The sequence below is a fragment of the Stegodyphus dumicola genome, chromosome 7 (assembly GCF_044657685.1).
Source record: "Stegodyphus dumicola isolate Sdum_Otavi_A_Nest chromosome 7, ASM4465768v1".
Classification (NCBI taxonomy): Eukaryota; Metazoa; Arthropoda; class Arachnida; order Araneae; family Eresidae; genus Stegodyphus; species Stegodyphus dumicola.
In genome coordinates this window covers 142,195,909-142,217,023 of record NC_140774.1, presented here as the reverse complement: position 1 = coordinate 142,217,023, position 21,115 = coordinate 142,195,909, and the positions used below count along the sequence as shown (strand labels likewise).

General features: G+C 31.4%; 1 protein-coding gene across 1 annotated transcript in view; it reads left to right on the top strand.

Annotated features, from left to right (window-relative positions):
- The first annotated feature begins 372 nt into the window (after positions 1-372).
- Positions 373-21,115, top strand: part of LOC118187662 (uncharacterized) — a 90,043-nt gene continuing 69,300 nt past the window's right edge. The window contains exon 1 of the mRNA XM_085820873.1: positions 373-623. Coding sequence (XP_085676999.1) covers positions 609-623 — 15 coding nt within the window. The 5' untranslated portion in view covers positions 373-608. The remainder of the gene's footprint in view (positions 624-21,115) is intronic.

Genomic DNA, 21,115 nt, shown 5'->3' with positions numbered 1-21,115 from the left:
AAGAGAAACTGAGATTGATGTCAGAGTCATAATTCAGGCCGTTTTTAGGATTGGGGCTGTTTCTAGTAGTGGCATAGCTCTCTCCTTCCCTCTTCACTCGCTTCCACTCCTTGCTTTCCGAAACCGATCCTGAATTTCGTTCTTTTGTTTAGAACGGCAATAAAATTTTTCATCTGCTTGAAACGATGTCAAAATGTTCTTTTTGGGTGCCCTCGTCTGGTTGAAAAATAAGAGTGGGTAGGATAGAATCGTCTGCAATAAGAGATGCGGGAGGCAAAACTGGCTGTTCTGCCACCTGGGCCATATCCAGAAATTCACATTGCAGTTTGAAAAAAAAAAAGAGTGAAAAAAAAAACTATATTGTTCATTCCTTTTCATGCATAGCAAAAGAAAAGGTGTTTTTACATTTTGGCACACCTCGGCGAATTTGTTTGATATTTAAAATGCTGCTTTGATAACGTTTAATAGTAACTCAATCCAAATTAGGCTCAAAAATCCAAAATTAGGCAACTGCAATTAAGGAATTAGTTATAAATTAATTTAGATTGATGGAATAGAAGGCAGAGTGAACATATATAGCGATAGAGGGCACTGACTACATTTTGTGAATGCTGAAAATGAAGGTAAGACTCCTTTTATTATTTAATGTAAGACCATCATAATTTGCGAAAAAAGCATTAAACGCATATTGCAGAACCTTCGGATGAAACTTCAGAAATCGTGGCCGTGATAAGAAAGGGGTAATATCCGTCACCAAGGCTAAATGTAAAATAGAACGTGGTGTTTATTTAAAAATAAAGACCTGTGGTGAAAAAAGTGGACCAACGATATTTGCTGATACGATAGCTCGAATTGTGCATCCGAAACGGAAAACTACAGCTAATTAAATAGCAATGGTTGAATTGCCAATACGAAAATTCCAATTTCATATCGGAGAGTTTGTTGGGAACTCGATTCATATGCAGAAGAGATTTCAGATGCATTGCCTGGTAGTGACTTCAAAATAAAGGCATCAGTATTTGCGAATTTATGGTTTGATCCGATGATGAAATTCAAGAGGGTTTATGAGTTTAGAAATCTTCCCACCCAAATTCTCATGCTAATTTAGTTCCTTTGTTCCAACGCTAAAACTTTGGCTGTTGAGGTCTGGTTGCCTGTGCAGTTTGAAAGATCATATTACAACCGCTTAACATTCCACAGAAGAATGTACAATCCACGGTGGAAACGACACAAATATTTTCCTTTCTTTGTTTTTGATTCTCGCTGGAATCTCCATATTGCCTATATTATTCCAACGGTTTAGTCAATATGAAGAAGTAATCTGGTATTTATTTTCTTTCTTTATTTACCAGACTTTAATATCATGCAGCAGCTAAAAGAATTCTTGAAGCATCGGCTAAGAACTCCATATTCGCTTATTTCATCGCGCTTGCATTTGGATGACATTTTTGAAAGGAAAAGGTAAAAGAAGATACCTCTATATCATGAATTATATCTTTATTCAACTAAATAATCCTATGTGGAAATTACATGACCTGAGAAAGCTACAGAAAAAGCTAAAGAAGAAAAAGTTACAGAAAACTCGCATATATTTGGATCGTACGTACCTCATTGGGATTTGATTATGAAAGCATCACATGTATCAAGACTTCTATCCATATGAAGTACAAATTATAAATGTCTATAAAATATGATGAGATTAACATTAACACTCAAAACTGTTAGTGAATTATCAATGAGTTAAGAATGTCATTCTGACGCTGAAGATCGCTCTGTGAGTATTTTTAGGAATTGAAAATGCCGCACTATTGAAATAATAAGGGTCAAAGGAAAAATCTGAAGCACGTGTATCTAATAATGATTAAACACGTAGACTACGCTGACGAATATAGAGTACAAAAAATACGATGCAAGAGAAAAGTTCAGAACCTGGTAGAGGGGCATCTTAAACAAAACAGCATTTTATTCACTGACAAACTATGTAAGATAGAACTGGAACATTCCGGCAGTTTTCAAATGCTATTAAAGCCATTCATATCTTCTGCCTTCTCGGCTACCATTATCTGTCGGACTGCATGGAGAATCCTCAGCTTGTCTTCCAGTTACTCCGTGTTATCGTGAATGTCTGAAGAGGTGCAAATAAAGACTCGGTTGGACAGAGGAATGGTAACGTGTCATCTTCATATTACATACGGTATCACACATGGCATATTCTATTTAAACCTTAGTAGTAGATGTGCATGCATGTAGAAATGTACTAGCAACAGAGAATTATTCAATATGCATCTCGAAGAACCTATCATACCTCGACGAATCCCTGGTTTCATAGCAAGGGAAGCCATTAGTTATAAACATAGATCATAATGGTAAAAAATTACGGTCGAATGCACCTTGATATTTTTGGCGATTTTTATGTTATTAAGAAGGGCGCCAAGAAGATGTGTGTCCAAGATAACAGTCGCCCAAAACAACGCCAAAAACTTACGTTACTAAAACAAAAAAGTACTCACCTCGTATGTTGTTGGCTATGTTTCATCTTCGGAGTCGGATAGCTGCTGTACACACATAATGTAAATCATAAAGTACGAAACTGATCCTCCTTTTCTTGATCCCAGCACTGGCGACGTCACTTTAACTACGCAAAGTACGAACAGAAAATGTCATCCGATGACAGCCGAGGACTCCTCTTATAAAACTCGAGCTTAATGTGACTCTAAATGCCCTCAATGGCGCCACTTTCGGTCGTCTTCCTCACTACAAACCCTTATGCTCGACCAGATGCATATCTTTCGTACAAACTTGACATTTATACCGCAAGCGGAATGATGCTCCGATTTTGCACCGTTATCCAGATTTTAATCCAATCCTTAAGTCCTATTTGAAGTCATCGTCAAACATTTTAATATATAGATTTACATATATTTCAGAAATTCTTGAATAAAAAACTCCTGTGTTTGGAAATATGTCTAAAAATATTTATTTTAAAGTGATGAGCAATATAAATTACAATTAAAATTTTTCTTTTAGAAAAGTTTATACAAATTACTTTAAAATTAAAAAATTACATAAATCAGGGGGAAAATATTGAATTTTATTTGTATCAAAAGTAAATTTCAGGTCATAAAAGAAGAAAGTAAAGAAGTGTAATTTTAAAAGCGATATTAACACATGTATGTACCAAATTCGATTAACATTACTAAACCAAAATTTTTAAATTTTAAGCGCTGGTTTAAAAAAAAAAAAGCACCCTTGCGATTTTTATAAAATTAGCGCCTTTGCATTATTTGAAGAGTAGAATCAAATGTTAGAAAAAAATTGGCATGCTTTTCTGAAGTCTAATCTTCTGTAAAACTATGTATGTCAGAAAAGTACTATATACAAATCTGCTATGTATCTAGTCACGCTTTCCAGAGATGAAAACGCGAATAGACTAATCGGCCAATTAAAACGGGAGATAAGGAGCCGTTCCTTTTTACCTCCCGCTAGCCTAGAAGCATGATTCAGTCCAAAAATCAGATAGCAAATTTTCAGTAAATAAACAAAATTAGGATCCCAACAACGCTTTTTTATTAGTTTTACAATGTTGTCTTTTTGTTAATATATCTGGATGCATGTAACTAACGATTTTTTTCATCAGAAGTTGTAGTAGTTGTAGAAGTTCATTTGTAGAAGTTCTTGTATCATACTTCCAAATACGTCCGTCTTCCGTATTTAGGAGTTCTGTATTTATATAAAGAGCAAGTAGATTTTGGATAAAATTGGACAACCGGAATGGTATCTGAAGCTCATAACAGTTTTCAATGGACAACCGGAAGTAGAAATTTACTTGAAATCCTTAACAATTTTACATCAATCAGCATAGTTGCATACATAAACCATAATATGTTGTTGCAATTGAAACAACATTGTTTATATATTTCTAAATATAGCGGAGCTGTACAGGCAGACCAAAATAAATTTAGATTTATTGATACTAAAGGAAATAATATAGAGGAAAATTAAATTATTCGTCTGAATATATTTATTTTAAATATATTATTATATATACTTAATTTTTCCTAAATTAAACACCAATTAAAGTATATGTTATTCAACTGCCCAATAGAATACAATTTTTAAATAAAAAAATAAAAAGGGGAGAACATTTGATTACATTCATTTAAATTTAGAGAAATTATTTTTTACGTACGATGAATTATACCTAATAAAATATCATCCAGAGTTTCGTATTACAGAACCTTCTATTTATAGGAACAGCCAATTAGATTTTGCTCCCATCGATCAATCGGAAGTACACTTAAGCTTATTTTCATTTAAAAAGTGGGGTTGGCGAGAGGTTATGCGCTGGCCACCTCAAATTTATTTTTTTGTTTCTCTTTCTTTCTTTCTTTATTTATTTTCTTTATTTTACTTTTTTTTTTTTTTTTTTTGTTGGGGATCTAATTGTACATAATGCATGGCAAAAAGAAGCTTTTTTTATTGAATTTTAAGAATATAAATTAAATTTATTGTTGTCGAGAAGGATCAAAATATTATCAGAAAGTATCAAATGTTTTAATATGTTTTATTACACAATAAGAAATGGCGTTTGGTTTTTAATTTTTTTGTAATATGGGAGATAAATGGAAGATTTTATATCAGGAGGAGTAACAGGTTGTCATTTTTATTTTTAAGATGATGATTTTCTTCACGCAACGCCCATTTCACTGAAAAAATGCTCAAGATATAAAATTTCATCCTTTCGAAATTCTTATTCGCATTTTTAATATGATGTTCATATTGAAAGCTGTAATTCAAAGTAAAGTTACATGAGAGTTTTATAAATGTATTTCGCTTTCAAACGACAATAACATTAATATAGATGGGTTTAAGGTTGACCTATCCACAAGCAACCGACATTTCTAGGACGTTCCAGATTGCTCACAGCTGGAGCTCTTGATCTTACGTTTTGCCCTTAGTGGGGAGCATCCTGTTGGGGGCCTGTCGACAGCATGCAGGAAGTTAAATTTTTTTTTTTTTTTTTTTTTTTTTTTTTTATTTGCTGACATTTTCGAGGGCGGTGAAATTATCTCCTTATATGGACGATAACATAGACATCATACGAAATTCTGTTTACAGCCGGCGATGAAGCTATTGAACTGAAAATAGTATCCAAGTCAAATATACTATTAGAAATATAGTTTAAACGTAATTTTTTTAAATTAGATATTTATTTGAAACACACTTACCCGAACTATGGACTCCTATTTATAAACTGAAATACAACTAAAAAAATTGTGCAATAAGTTTTATTTAAAATGAATATGATATTTAAACGAACACGAAACAGAAAAATGACTTAGATACTTTCGTATGGAAACACGAGATTAAACAATTTTCTATTTATAAACTAAAATACAACTAAAAAAAATTTGTGCAATAAGTTTTATTTAAAATGAATATGATATTTAAACGAACTCGAAACAGAAAAATAACTTAGATGCGTTCGTATGGAAACATGAGATTAAACAATTTTCTTTACATAATTCGTGTACAATTTCATATCATGAATAATAAAAGTGTGGGAGCCTTTGATAATAACGTATAAATAACTATATATTACAAATATATTTAAGAATTTATTGATTATTATCAAGGGCGCCCTAAGCTTTTATTATTCCTGATGTAAAATTGTGGATTAATTTCGTAAAGAGAATTATACAATCTTCTGTTTCCGTAAAAATGTAAGGTATTTATTTTTTTGCTTTAAGTTCATTAATTATTATATTCATTTTAAATAAATGTTTACTGCATAAAAACCTTTTTTAATTGTATACTATTTTCTGCTATTTAGTCTCAATTATTATATGTTATTACTAAAAACTAAATTAAGCGATAATTAGTCCTCTTGCTTTGAAATAGTAAATGCAAAATTATCTGTGCTTAAGCAATAAGGATTATGTGACGTAATGACATCATAACCTTGAAAGTAACGCGTCTGTCTGCAAGCGGTGGAACGATGGCCGGAAGAACCGATTTTTCCTCCGTCTGCTTGAAACTGCATTTCCCTCTCTTCTGTTTGAAATCGCAACATATTTCTTAAAAAAATGAGTAGAAAATCGCCTATTAGTATTTTTTTATTACTCTTGCTTTAAAAGAGGCCGAAGAATTTGTTTTATAATCTACGAAAATTTCAAATTTTTATATCCGATATAAATTTAGATGTTGAAATTTTAAAATCACGGACGTCAAACAATCGGAAAAAAAAAAAAAAAAAAATCAAGTGATTTTCGAAAATTTGCTAAAACTTCAGTAATTAAGTTACACAGTAATTAAGTTACAAGTTTCATTTAAAATATTTTTTTATTCCTTCTTGTTCGATGGTGCAAACAGTAAAATTGTGATGTTTTTAGTTTTTCATTATACGAATATATTTGCAAAAAACCATTCAAACATTAAATAAAAAAAATGAAAGCGAATTTTGAAAAAAAATCGCTTTATCACAGTGCATTTTCATCGATAATAAATGCGCATACAAAATTTGATCTCAGTAGCTTATGAGGAAGTACGTTGAAAATTGACAAAATTCCGAGTATAACAAAATACCAGAAATTTTATTAAGTGTTAAATCACAAATATCTTGTATTAGATTTTACCATAAAAAAAAAAAAAAAAAAACTGAAAGTTTTCAGATTTCGTTCAAATAGGCGTTTTTTAACATTTGTGTGTCACCTTTATTTATTAAATATAATGTTCTTCCAACTCAAGCCATAAAATTCAGTTCAAGAGCAATAAATTTGTGCTTCCAGATGCCCATATTCGCATTACGTTATTCAAAATTTAATGGCTCTAGGTACCGTTGTTTTCACAATGCGAGAAACATACATACATTTATGCAGATTCTTCATTATTCAATTTCTTTAAATGTAATACAGGGCAATAATATTTGGTGGCAACAATTTGAAAAATGAATTAGACATTTATAGTGAACCAACGCAAAATGCAAAAACAAAATTAATAGTTCTGGGCAAATTGCCCCTTTGGACTAAAAATCTTTAATATATCGATAAACGCTTCAAGATCTAGAAGTTATTTATGTTAACAGTTTAAATTATTACCTTTACTAGTTTTTTTTAGTTATTATTATTCTCCTTTCGCTTCTTAAAGATCTGTCTCTTGCTTCAGTATCTTATCCAACGTAAACCTTACGATGCGTTCTTTCGTTAAGCCGTTTTCTGAGGTAATTAATCTCTTCAAACTGTTGTTTTACAGTTGGCTTCAGTCCATTTGCTGTATACAAGGTTCGGAAATAAGAAAGGGGTTACAAGAGTAACAATAAAGCTAAAAACTCAAAACCTAGAAGGTCAGTTTAATTTAGAGGTTGAGATTGCTAACAGTTGAACTATTTCCAGCAGTTTTATATCAGTAAAAGCTAAATTTTTATTAAATTATATAAGCTTTTCTTCCTGAAAATTTAAGGCGTTTTACCGGTGATGTAATTTCTTTTCTTTTTTTTAATTCTCTAGTGTAAATTGATGTAAAAAATATTAATCACTACGACATCGATGTTCATAAACAAAAATTACACTTTTGCATGGAATCCTCAATTCAAGAAGCACATTTTTTTTTATTAACAATCTTCTTATCAGTGAGTATCAAAATACGCTCCTGCCCCCAAAGTAAGCAATAAGGGCAAAACATGAAATAAAGCAAAACCTATTTAATGGATATGCGTGAAATTGATCCAAGATGTTGGTGTGTCAGAACTAGACCACACAGCCAATTGTGCCAATTTATGACAAATGATCGAGAATACTCTCTGAGAAGATACATCTCTAATTGCGTGTGGAAATCATCTTCACAAGTAGTCTGTTGAGATGTCATATATTTCCGGCTCTGCATTTTCTTCACCTAAGTGGTCATTGCAGTGAGCGATCCAACTTAAATGATCAGCCCCGCATAAGAATAAATTATCTTAATAGTTCAACGAAAAATACAGTAAAATCCCTCGTTGACGGCACCCAGTTAACCGGTAATATCAAAATAACGGCACTTTGAATGTATAAATTTAAATCGGAAATTTGGGTTTATGTGATAAAAAATACTTAATGGGGTAAAAATTTGAATATTTAATTATGTTACGTTTCTGCTGCCCAGTGTATCAAGCCTTATTCATCCAAGAAATTAAGGACTTATCCAAAATATAAAGTTGAACTACCGAGCCCTTTTTATGCGTTGATGTGTAAATTGTGAAAGTAGTGTTCATGATATTTCAGCAAAACTTTACAGTAAAATATGCCATATTTACATTGTCTTTTGCTTGGGAAGAAGTAAAGAATATTACTTTATATTTTCTTTCCCTTTCCGCATGCCTTAGTGGTGTAATTGGAGGCATACTCGACACGTATTCGAGAAGTCCAGGGTTCGAGTCCCGTTGAGGGAATTGTACATTTTTCGCATATCCAGCTTCAAAATGACTCTACAAGTGACGCCCGAACTAAAAGGAGGGGGACCATAATTCGTCATTACCAGGATTTGGCAAGTGGGCCCCCTAAACCCGAGTCACCCTTTAAAAAGTGGAGTATATAAGGTATTTTCTCTCTCTTTTCCGCTATTTTCTCCCTCCTTTTCTTTTCCGTAATTGGAAGCATACTAGATTCACAATTCTTTGGTTGTACTATTATACAAAGAAAGATATGTAGGTATTAGGTATTTCCACCCTCCTTTCAGCATGCCTTCGCAGTATAACGGTAGCATACTTGACGCGCATTCGAGAAATTCAGGGTTTGAGTCCCGGCGAAGCTTCAAAAGTCCAGCTTAAATAATAATAATAATAATAATGACTCTACAATTTTACTTCGCTTTCGGCGTACATTGTGGCCAATGATTTTGTCCGTAGACGATGAGTCGAGCGACAAATTCTCCTGTTTGTTAAACTCCGGCGTTCGCGACTGAAATCTAGAATTATTTACATGTTCTGAGAAAGTTACATTGAAGACGATTTGCAGGCTGTTGGATGCAAATAATGCTGTTATCGTCACACTCTCCCAAGATGACGCGAAGTGATAGAAGAAAGATGATGGGAAGTAATGAGGAAGATGAAAATGAAGACGAGGAGACAGGTTTTCATAAGACTTGCACAGAAATGTTCATCTATATGAATATATGATGTTATGAAGCTTCATTGCATACACAGCGAATTTCTAAAACTACGATGATAAGCTCGTAAGCAAGCAGAGATTCGAAGTTACATAACACGATACTAAGAAATTCGTAACTTTCGTTTGATAATATATATGGTAATTTTAAAATGCTATTTAATTTTGTTTTTCTAAAATATAAAAATCCATGTATTTTAATTTTAAACAATCTGTATGATTTTCATTATTATGTAGCATATTGTGACCGAGAGATCAAAAAGCACGACTTCGTTTTCTGTAATTTATGTAGATGGCATCACAAAACAGGAACAGGTAAATTATAAATATATATATTCAATAATCCGGAAAAATATCTTATCTAGGATTGTTGAGATACTATTGATGCAGGTTAAAATAGATTCTGCTGTATACTTTTATTTAAATGTCGCTTGTAAGAAAAATTTATTGGCGTCTTTCAAAGAACGGCTCAATACGCGGCTGCTTTTGTCGCGGGTTTCCATTTAAATTCAATAAAAGTTATCTTGCTTTAAACTACAAAAAAATAAAATAGCCATTTGTGTTAAGAAAGAGAAGCGAAATGGTAAAACATTTATGTGCTCAGTGTCGAAATGTCCAGATGTTACTCTATTTACAGCGATACGCTGTTTGTAGTGCAGAGAAATGATGTTACGCTGTTTACACTGCTCAGAATTTTCAGTGCTCAGAATTTTTAGTGCTCAGAATTTCAGCGCTCAGAATAGTATTTTCAGCTAATGTTTTGCTACTTTTTTTCATCTTTATAAATACGCTTATTGTCTGTAATATTTAGGAGAGATTTAATTTGTTCGGTTTTTAATAAAATTTGCGTATTATTAGCAAATTTCAATTCGTATGAACTAATTCTTAATCTGTAATTTTTAATAAAATTTTAATTCGCTTAGTTTTGATTTTTATTATCACTTCGGGATAAATATTTCAGATGATTTATTTTCTTTCTTTTTACGGAGGGTGGAGGAGGGAAAAAAGTGACGTAATGATTTTTAGATAGATATTATTTAAATAGCGAATTAATAACAGTATGAGATTTTCTAAGTATAAATGTCAAGAGATATTAGACTCAGCAATTACATTTTTGAAAGTAAGCTCAGGAGTTTTTATAATAATATAGTGAAGTCTGGGATCACGTAAGACTTATTTTACGAAAAACATCCTTTTAGTAATTTATATTTTTTATCCTAATTAATGATGTCTGGTAGCTTTTAGGCCTATGAATTTGGTCTGAAGGAAATTATTATCAGATAGGTTTGCGGGAAGAGACTTTGAGCACTTTGACACTTTTTGTTATCTGTGAGTCTCTAGGCAAAATCACGAACTAGGAACTTAATAATGAAGACGTGGAGAAGTTACCAAAGAACAAAAATCAGCTCAAGTAAAAGAAAGCTCATGTAAAGAAGCATAAATGAGAAATATCTTCAGAAGAGAGAGAAAAAAAAGGAAAATAGTTTTCTGATCCGCAAAATTTACGAAAGGTTGGATAAGATGCAAAGTTTTCACGTACCGATACCAGAATGATGTAGCAGTAGCATGCTATAGCATAAGTATTTTCGATGACAATTCTATATCTTGCTTTAGAAATAATTAAAACGTACGCAGAAACAAATTACATTGGACAAATTTTGAGTGAAACAGAAACTTAGTAAATCTCAGGCATAGAGGAGTGTCACTTAGAGACAAAGGAACGATAAATAAGATGCTCTCTAAATACAGTTGCCTGATGTTTTTATGAAACAAGAATTTCGCTTTCGAACAAAAAATATCTTCTTATTATTTCCCACTTAATGCCAGGAACTGTTCTACTTACAGGAAAAGCAAAATTAAAGATTTTGTTTAGTTTATTTATGTAAATAAATTTGATTTCTTTTCTCTTTTATATTTAATTTTTTTTCAACGATGTTGGGTTATGAATTTGTGCAAAAAATTCAGTTGTAAAGTTTAAATAATCAGCTGTTTGTCGTTCAGGAAAGAATTCATTTATTTTAGATTAATTGCTTTGTAAAAAATTGTTTCGGTTTATGAATGTTTCGTTTAACGAACGGCACTCAGGAACAAATCAAATTCGTGAACCCCACAAATTCGTGAGTGTACTCACAGATGCATCATAATGCGTAACTGCATTATTTAAGTTATTGCGTTTGAAGCTGGATTTCACTGTCCTACTTCCGACTGAAGAAAAAAATTTCTTTTTCAAAATGTAAAACACAAATTGGCGAAAATGGGACAATAGATTATTGCGACATCTCGCAGATTCTTTATAACTATATAATTTATAATGCATATTACATCTGCCATTTCAGTGAAGGCTAATATTTTCGCGTGAAAGCTATTTTATCCCCCACGATAATTTTAAAATAAACGTATTTGACACTTTACAGAACTGGATGCTCCCCATCATCATTAGTGAAATGAGGCCTTCAAAAATTGGAGTAGCTTTCTAAACGTCTGATGAGAGTTGGGAGACTTCCAAGAGAAACTCTTCACTAATTTTCAAAAAATAAAGTTCGAGCAGGTCCGGATAAAAACAGAGTCTACCTTTTGAGGATGCCGATGGTAGTACAGTTTTTTCTTCATAAATTGCATTAGAACTTTACTTCATTAACGTTTTAGACAAGTAGCATATTTAGTAATGAAGTTATTTTTGACAAAAGGAAATGAAAAAGAGAACATAATTTTAAAAACATTTATTACTTTTATTTTCTTCATCCTTTAAACTATTTTTTTTTCACTATTAAAGCATTTTTCGCAACGCAGTATCAGTTCCTTTTTTTTTTTTTTCATGTCTGTCATAAAATTTGCATCATTTCCATTTACTCAGTACTGCATTTTCATTTCTTCATCATTCGAATCTTTGTCCAAAGAAGAATACCTTCACATGAAGAAAATGATAAAAATCATTTGGCGACAAAATTTAACTGTAGGGAGAATTATTCATTTGTTTCTAACTAAATGACTCAGTGGACTGTACTCTATTATTTTGTAACTGCTAAGTACTTCTATAAGAAGCACACTTTCTGGGAAGGCATTTTAACGTTAATTCGCCCACATCTACTCTACATATGAGAAAAATTTCATATATACAGATTGTTCAGCCGCGAGTTGTGGGAGCACCAGAGGCCGAGAGGTAAAGTCGCTTTGGTCGTTTTGACTTAAGCTCGATTCCGGATGAACAGCTGGTTGCATGGGTGCTTTCGTGGTTTTCCTCATGTGTAACGTATGTACGAACCAGTTTTCCTTAGAAAATCCTCCATGAAGGCATCCCTCACCTTAAGCAGATAGCCTTCGCTTGCTTTCCCATAATTGAATAAACCAAACCATGTTAAGCCGCGAGAACAGATATTAGTTGAACTATCAGTTGTTCACAAAGCTTTAACTATTTGGGTATTGCTCGATCCAAATCCATTTATGAGAACTCGAGTCTGAGTAGTGTTATGCGGCTATTGTAATACAGTAGTGTTACACTTTCAAACAGTTTCCGCGCTACTTGCTTTAAACGGATAGATAAAGGTTTCTTAATAAGTCACAGTAAAATTCAGACATTATCACTTTATCTTGAGAAAAACGTCCGTCCATAAGAAAAATTCTGTCTTTTTCAAAACTCGTCTTCTAAACCTTCTCGGTTAAAATCTTTAACACGAATTTTCGATTTTGGGAGAATTCGGGTTTCCCTCAATCAATAAACTGAAATTTCAGTTTTAGAGTCATGTAATTCATTTGTATTTCATCATTTGGAATGATATCAGCCCAGAATTCTTTGTGGCTTGGAGTGAAGAAGGTTAAAACAGCACCAGTCCTTTTTTCTTATATTTTTCATCTGTAATTTTTAGAACTCGGAGAGAGAGAAAAAGAGCTTAATTCAATCAATAACTTAATACAAAAGAGTTTTGAATGTTTCTGAAGCACTGATGGAGAACACTAGTTATGATTTTTTTTGGCCGACCATTATAATCATATCTTCGTTTTCAAGAGATGATGACCATAGCATTGTTCATCGATTATTGCTGTTTAATAATCTCATTTATCTTCTCATTATTAAAACATATTTGAAATTTGGCCCGTAAAATTCACAATTTTGCTAGTGATTATTTGCCAAAAGCAAGTTAGTTTGCTTTCAAAAATGAATGACTGAAGGTATTTAGTCCTCGATGGAATTTTTATTCCTCGAAAATGTTTCACAATCCTAGAAAAATATTAAAATATTTTTCATTTAAAAAAAAACTTTTTGTACCCAAAGTCTCAAAATATCATTATACAAGCACTGTTTAAAGCAAACTACTTTTCGTAAAAAATATTGCTAAGCGGAACTAAATTGCTTAAAATGACTCTTCATTTTTAATTATTTTTTGCAGCTGATAAATCCTTTCATTTTACCTCCTAAATGAAGACTTATTTTCATAAATTATTTACTTAGGAGGTAAAATGCAAAACGAGCCGAACGATTAGAAATAAATCTTGTGTAGCGATCAAAAATAATCAACTAATCAATCAATATATATGGGTTTGTCATTAAAGTATATGACTGTTTTGAAACTATTAAAACTTAATAAGCACTTCGAAAACTATTCTAGTTATTTCAGATTTATGCCTGGGTCGAACACTTTTTGAAATCCCGATTTTCTTGTAGTGGACGGATAATAATCCATTGGGGGAGAGGAAGTAGAATCTTGAATTCCATAGTGTTACCTTAAATTCGAAGCTTTTCAATTCGAATAATGCCGAAATAATTTTTTTATTCTTACTAAAGTTTGAATTCTTACTATGTATAAGGCAACTAGGTTCCTAAGAATATTTCTGATCTCAACTTTAAATAATAATGTTTCTCACAATGTATTTTATTCTTGGTATTGCTCTGAAGGAAAAGAAGTTTTAAACAGAAGGCAAATATTTAATTTTTAAACCAAAGGGCTATTAATTTGGTTTTGGAATTTTACGTTGAAAACTTTAAATGTCCGTTTCACGTTTCAAATTGTTGCCACCGAATATTATAGCCTCGTGTTATATTTAAAGAAATTAAATAAAGAATCTGCATAAATGTATGTATGTCTCTCGCTTATGATAAAACAACAGTACCTACAGCTAATAAAATTTGACTAACTTAATCCTCCACCGAATACGGGCATCTGGAAGCCCTAATTTGGAATTTGTTTTATTATTTATTTCATATTTTGTAAAGCATTTACGAGCTTTTGATTAAGAAACTCAACGATTTCAAAGCCAGCAGTGGCAACACTGTACGGGAAAAAAACATTTTTATCTCCAGAGCGCGAGACTGTGCGTCGGAAATTCTAAAGCATAATAATATTCTAAAGAAATAATTATTTTAAAATTATTTTGCGATATTGCTGTTGAATTGAATTTTATGGTTTAAGTGGAAAAACGTGATATTTAATAAATAAAGATAACACGCAAAAAGTTTAAAAAACACCCCTTTGGGCGTAGTGTAAAATCTGAAAGTTTTCAGATTCTTTTTATAGTATTACTGACAATTATTAAACTATAAGGTAAGTATCATGAGTTTTTACGACACAACTGTTTGATTTATGCGCTGATAATTTATAGAAGAATAATGAGGGAAATTATTCAACTAGGGTTAGTGTATATTAAAATACTAGCGATTAATTTAAAATTTATATTTCGATCTTTATAATTTTGGAAACAAATGCAAAATCTTACAAGCCTAAGATTGATTACAGTATCTTATTTAATTAACTCCTGAAAATTAATTTGAATTGTAAACATTCGTGGCTCCCAGGGATCAGTTTGAGAAGCTCAAAGTTATCAGCATTCTATATATTTATATAGAACCTTATAGTTGTATTATATTTTATGTACCACCAGACATGCACATTTATAGTATTATTTACATTTATGTGAATGTATAGGTTTGCATATAATCCGCCATGAAAATTTTCGAAAAAATTCTCGAGCGAGGAAAATCACTGTAAAAAATATATATAATACTTTTACTGTCTACATAATGCTTTTATTCTAAAAAATACCAGACTACTGATGAGAAGTAAAAATGGCTTTTAATTGTTTCATTTTGTTGCAATGAAAACTATCGTTTAGCAAAGATTGGCAAGAGGTTCACTTATGGCCTCGGACGTGATCTAAACAAAATGAAAACAATGACATCTGAAAGAGCCTTAAGATTAAAAAAAATGGTTTCATGCTTAGAATATTTAATTACTTATTACACAGTACAAGGACCTATTTACAATGGAATTAGATTTCTATTTGGGAAGGAGAGAGACAATTCATTCGTATGCAACGCTCGTGCTTAAATAGAAACTATTTTTAGATACATACTGTGAAGCTTTCGGTTCAGATTTGAGTATTGTGGTTTTAGAAGAAATTAGTTCGCGTCCTACTAGTTTGCATATTTCTTCGAACACCTGTTGGGTGCAGCTTTTAGATTTAGAAATTGTGTTAAACAGAGTGATGACTAGAAATGTCATTAATGACATCATTTCTCAACAGACTCTTCTCGTTAGGCATTAACGCAGCGTGATGCCATTTGAGGATTCCAAAGCTATGAATTTATAAACATTTCAGTGCAGGTTTACATTTTTGTTAGTTTATATTAGAGGCTAAAATGAAATGAAGTTTTTAAAACTTTTTTTATTGAGTTAACAGCTTTGAATAGTTACTTGGCTAGTTGAAAAATAGTACTTTGAGTTTTGAAGTGTTTAGATTCTTGGCTGCCTTTATATTTTGCTGAAGAGGATAGGCTTTAACTTGTTTCTGCTTTACTTACTTCTGCATTTTATTTAAAAGCTATATAGTTTTTTTTGGAAGAATAATTACTAAATATTTCTTTTACACCAGAGCATTCTGTTCTTAGGCTAAATTACTTAATAGTTAGGGATTTTGTCACTGGAGATTAATTAATAGAAAAATCTCTTCACTGAAATTTAACGAAAATGATTTTTGATTTCGGGTATAATTTTTTGCGTTGAAGTTGAGGTAAAGTTTTCCCATGTAATTAATAACGTATTTTAATAATCAAATGTTGATTTTCTAATGTCAGTGCTACGACGTTCTATATTTTTAAGTCTCTGCACTATTTCTAAAATTTATCTTTTTACGGCTCTTTTTATTTTTTATATTAATACTCTCTTTCCAAAGCAAATATTTCTGTTTTTCTCCTCTCTATACTTGATTTGAAACTCACTTCAATACAGCAAAATACTGAACTTTTTCGTAATCTGTAAAGGATTTATTGGTTAATCCACATTCTATATGTTTATTGCAAAAAAGCATATAATTTTAATAATTTTTAAAAAATACAGGGAAAGATATCATTATGAAATTTTAAGAAGTATGTTCACATAATTACGACGGTTTTCCTAGGTTTCCGTTCAATGATGTAGCGATCATCATATATCACGTGACTGAGTTGGCAAAATAGCCACATCTACAGTAGAGAAAAACGTGTTTTCCTTCATAAAGCTCATTTAAGTGCTGCAAAAGTTGCAGTATACATTTAGCAGCTTCTACAAAATTGTCCAAATTTCAGTTTGTAGAATCTGAAGCTTAAGACTCTCCGTTGTTGTTGATTACTTTGGAATTTATTGGTAAGCGCTGAGAGTACGACCAATTTTTTTTCAGATATGCGAAGTCGTTCAGGACAAACAAACCAATATCTTTTGCTAGTTGCAGATAAATTTCTTGTTTTGATGCCTTGATCTACATGTTGATCGAAATATGCATTGTACCACCAAGTCGCATGCGGTGATCGCCTGCGTTTTCAAACGGTAGACGGAATGCTTGGTAAAACATTGTATTTTAATGCACACCTGCTTCAAGTTTCATTCCGATATCATTCACGTAGAACTTTTTACTAAGTTATTGGAGTCTACTTTTTTTCATATAATGCTAAATATTTTTGGCTATTCTGGTAAGTATTTTCTTTTGATGCAATTTCGTTTTCTGAACCCATCTTTTTTTTTCTTGTTTGGTTTTCGTTACGAGGAAGGAAAACTTTTTTATTTTTCACTAATTTGCTTTTTTTGGAAAATTTGCTGTGTTTCGGTTACTCAAGCACATTATACATTTAATGAGAGTTTAAGAAAAATTTCTTCACATGATATACTAGACCCAGATCCGGATAAAATGGTAGATTCTGTCAAAACAGAAAGTTTCTGTGACGTTGTTAATAATTTTTGGCGTTTCATTTTGTTACAATTTTATTGTTGATATCCTATTACAGTATTATTTTAAGCTATTTCTGTGCTAATTCGTGAAAAACTGCTACCAGATTTCACTATACTTCAAGATAAAAGAATGGATGTTTTTATTACATCCTTAGAAATATAGATGCTGCCGTATATAGACATACATAGTTGGACTCTCAACAAATCTTAGATTGTCAGATGATTAGCTTTCATAACTTGGTATCACCGTCTTTAATCTGGCCATAAAAACTGTTTTTTCAACAATTTATTAAATTGTATGCCTTAAAATTTCCTCCTTGAAGAAAATATGAGGAAAGTAGAAAGGAATAAAGGTGACCCTGTCACACATAATTACAGGTAGAAAAATGAGCTGTAATTCCTTGATCTTTTGAAGGATTAGTTATAAGTCATAATTCTCAAGTTTAGTCTTTCTGAAATTTACTTTAACTGTGACTCTTGTCTCATGTCCAAATTAGGCTTATATAGTCACACAAGTATTAGTTTTGTTTCCTAACTAACAATGTGAAGAGAATATGTGACCAATGCTTTAGCGCATTGTTTCTTAAACTATGGGTCGCGAAGAATGCGAAATCGAAATTTTGGGGTCTCGAAAATTCAATTTGATAGTTGAATTTAAAGAAACTGCATTCATAAGACTTTTAAAGAAATTACATTACTAAGATTAGATTTATAAAAACATTACATTAATTGTTATTAATGAGATTAATTACCTGTTACATAAAATGCAAAAGGGATTTGTAAAGCTATCTAGAGAATCAAATCTAAAACTTGGATGAATTCTGGATCGGATTTAGAACTAGATTTCTCATTATTTCTGAAATGGCATTAAGTGTTCTTCTGTCATTCAGCACCACATATTTTTACAAAACTACTTATTCAGCTTTAACGCTAATTAAGACCAAATTTCGTTCAGTGTTGAAATATGCTGAAGATGCTTTATGTCCAGCACTGTCAAGTATCGCCCCAACATTTAATTTGTTATGCAGCAGAAAACGAGCACATCTGTCTCATTAGAATTTTCTTTAATTTTTGTTCGGTTTGTTTACCAAAGAAGTAAATTATTTACGGGAAGATATTTTTTTATATCCTTATTTTATATTTAATCTTATTTTATATTTAATATATAATAACATTTCAGTGATAAAAAGGGGTCGCGATTGAAAAAGTTTAAAGAAGCCCTGCTACTTCCAGATTTCCGAACGCGGTATAGTTTTCATTTTGTTTCAAGAGGGGAGTACATTGTGCCAATGGCATTAGAAAATTCTTAAAGTGCTGCAAATGACAATCTTTTCTCTGCAAATATATTAGTCTTTTTTATATTTATATTTTTATATTTATATAGTCTTTTTTATATATATATTATTTATATTATATATCTCTTTTTTCTAACTTGAAGTTTCTGAACATTTCCATGTAAAATAATGAAATAAAAATCAATGCATTCTTTAATAACAAAAATAATGTAATTTCTTTACTTGTATAAGCTAAATATATAATGCAGTAAAACAATAAACAATTTTACTACTCTTTTTCCCCCTCTTTTCGAAGAAGATAGTTCTTATTTTTATTTCCAAGTGTAGTAAATTAGTCATAGGTCAAAGTTTCTTCTGAGCATCATCTAAAAAAGTAAAACTAAAACTGACGTTAATTTAACACAATCTTAGAACATTTCTTTTTGTATGAAATAAGATAAATTTTTACTGCAGCAAAAAGATGGAAATACTTGAGCTCGAAAGAATCATTTCATAACTATTGTCATAAGCATAATAAGAAAGTTACTGTGGTCGCATGCATAATGAAAAATATGTATATATATATATACAATTAAAATATGCATTTGCACTCGAATAGTATTGTATTTTGATTGAGATTAGTAGCAGCTGCGGAAACATTTACTGACAGAACACGAATTTAAATAACTGGTGTTAAAAAAAAAAAAAAAAAAGACACGCATTTGCAGAAGAGAAAAATCCGGATTATGACTTCTAAGTAAGAATTCTTATATATTCATACCTTTTTTTATCATAATAATATATTCATTTCTTAGTTAAAAATGGCTGCTTTACTAATATATATCTAATTGTAATTAGATTCAGATATACGTATTTTGAACATGCCTGCAGTTCATTATTCTGCTTAGAATAAGTTTTCTAAACGAAATATTCAATAAATATTAGAAATTGAAGGCGAAGCTAGGTCAAAGCCGTAATGGGCCACGGCTAAACGTCTTTTAATTGACGAAAATAGGCGTTTGCTGTATCAGTAAACAGTTTTTTAAGAAAAGGATGCATGGGGAAGAAAAAACAGTGAAGGGAGGTAGTGAGGTAGTGGACGAATCAGCACAATTTTGAGCTGAGAATGAATCGGGAAAGGACGAACTGGCTCTAAGCCTGAAAAATAGCTTACGAAACATATAGCTTCAATACAAGTGATAACAGGCTTATTTGTTGTCTAAAGTAAACATGATTCAACAACTTGTTTGCCTTACCAGAAAAGTGTGATACTAAAAATATATAACGTTGATAATCATTATATTACGAAACATAAAACATTTAGTGACACGATTCCTCACGAGTGTTTAATGAGAAGAAAAAAATTAGCTTTCTTCAAGAAATATTTGCAAAAACAAAAAAATATGAAGTTGGCAACAATTTCACAAGATACAGTGCTGACAACAGCAGTATATGAAATTTGTTACATCCTTGGCACACATGAAACCATTTATTGATGTAAAAATTTTTAAAGAATGCTTCATGAATGTTTTTAATGTATTATTTGAGAAATTTAGGAATAAAATTTACAAACTAATTCCGCAAATTAAAAATATGTAAATCCCAGATTCTACTTGCATTAGAGACATTGAAAATGTTGCAAAACACATTTCCGATCACATTATAGAAGATTAAAAAAGACTGTACATATTTTTCTTAGCTTAACCTTTGATTCTAGTACTGATATTTCAGCAATATCCCAATGTTTCATGTTCATTCGATACTGTAGTAAGCAGAATTCAATTCAAGAAAAAATCTTTTAAATTAATTTTTATGAAAAGTCAAAATGCAGGCAAGTATTGTCTCGGTATTGCTATTATATTGCTGGAAAAGAATTATATTGATATACAGAAATTATTTTATATGTGCAAAAATGGATGTTTCTTAATGATGGATTTCAAAATAAATTTATTTCTTTATTAAAACAGAAACATAATTAATAATTATCTTATCATTTCACTGTATTATTCATCAGCAAAACTTGGCAGCACATGTTTGACTGAACTAGACTCCTCAAAGGAATTGGAAACTATAATTAATATAGTGAATTTTATCCTTCATATAAACTGCACCATACCAAAATGCTAAATTCGTTGGAAGAAATTAATACACTGGCTATCATAAATTAAGGAAAAATTACAAAAATAGCGATATCTCCCTAAAAAATGAGCCAAACCGTGTAAAATTTGAATATGTTGCCAAGTAAGAGTAGCTGAGTAAAACTCCAACATGCAAATTAGTGGCGCTGCACTCGGAATACGTCATCTGCGAGGAGCATAAAAGTCCATGTTTGAGAGCAAGCCCACATATTTCACTGTGATAGTGGCATCAGAAATCTGAGATAGCTAATTCGTAACAATGATCTCCAGGCATCATTTGCCTGCAGAACTACGACAGAAAGCCATTGGGAGACTAGAGGCAGGACAAAGTCAAACAGAAGTGGCAGATGGCTAAATGTTAGGGGAGTCCTTCT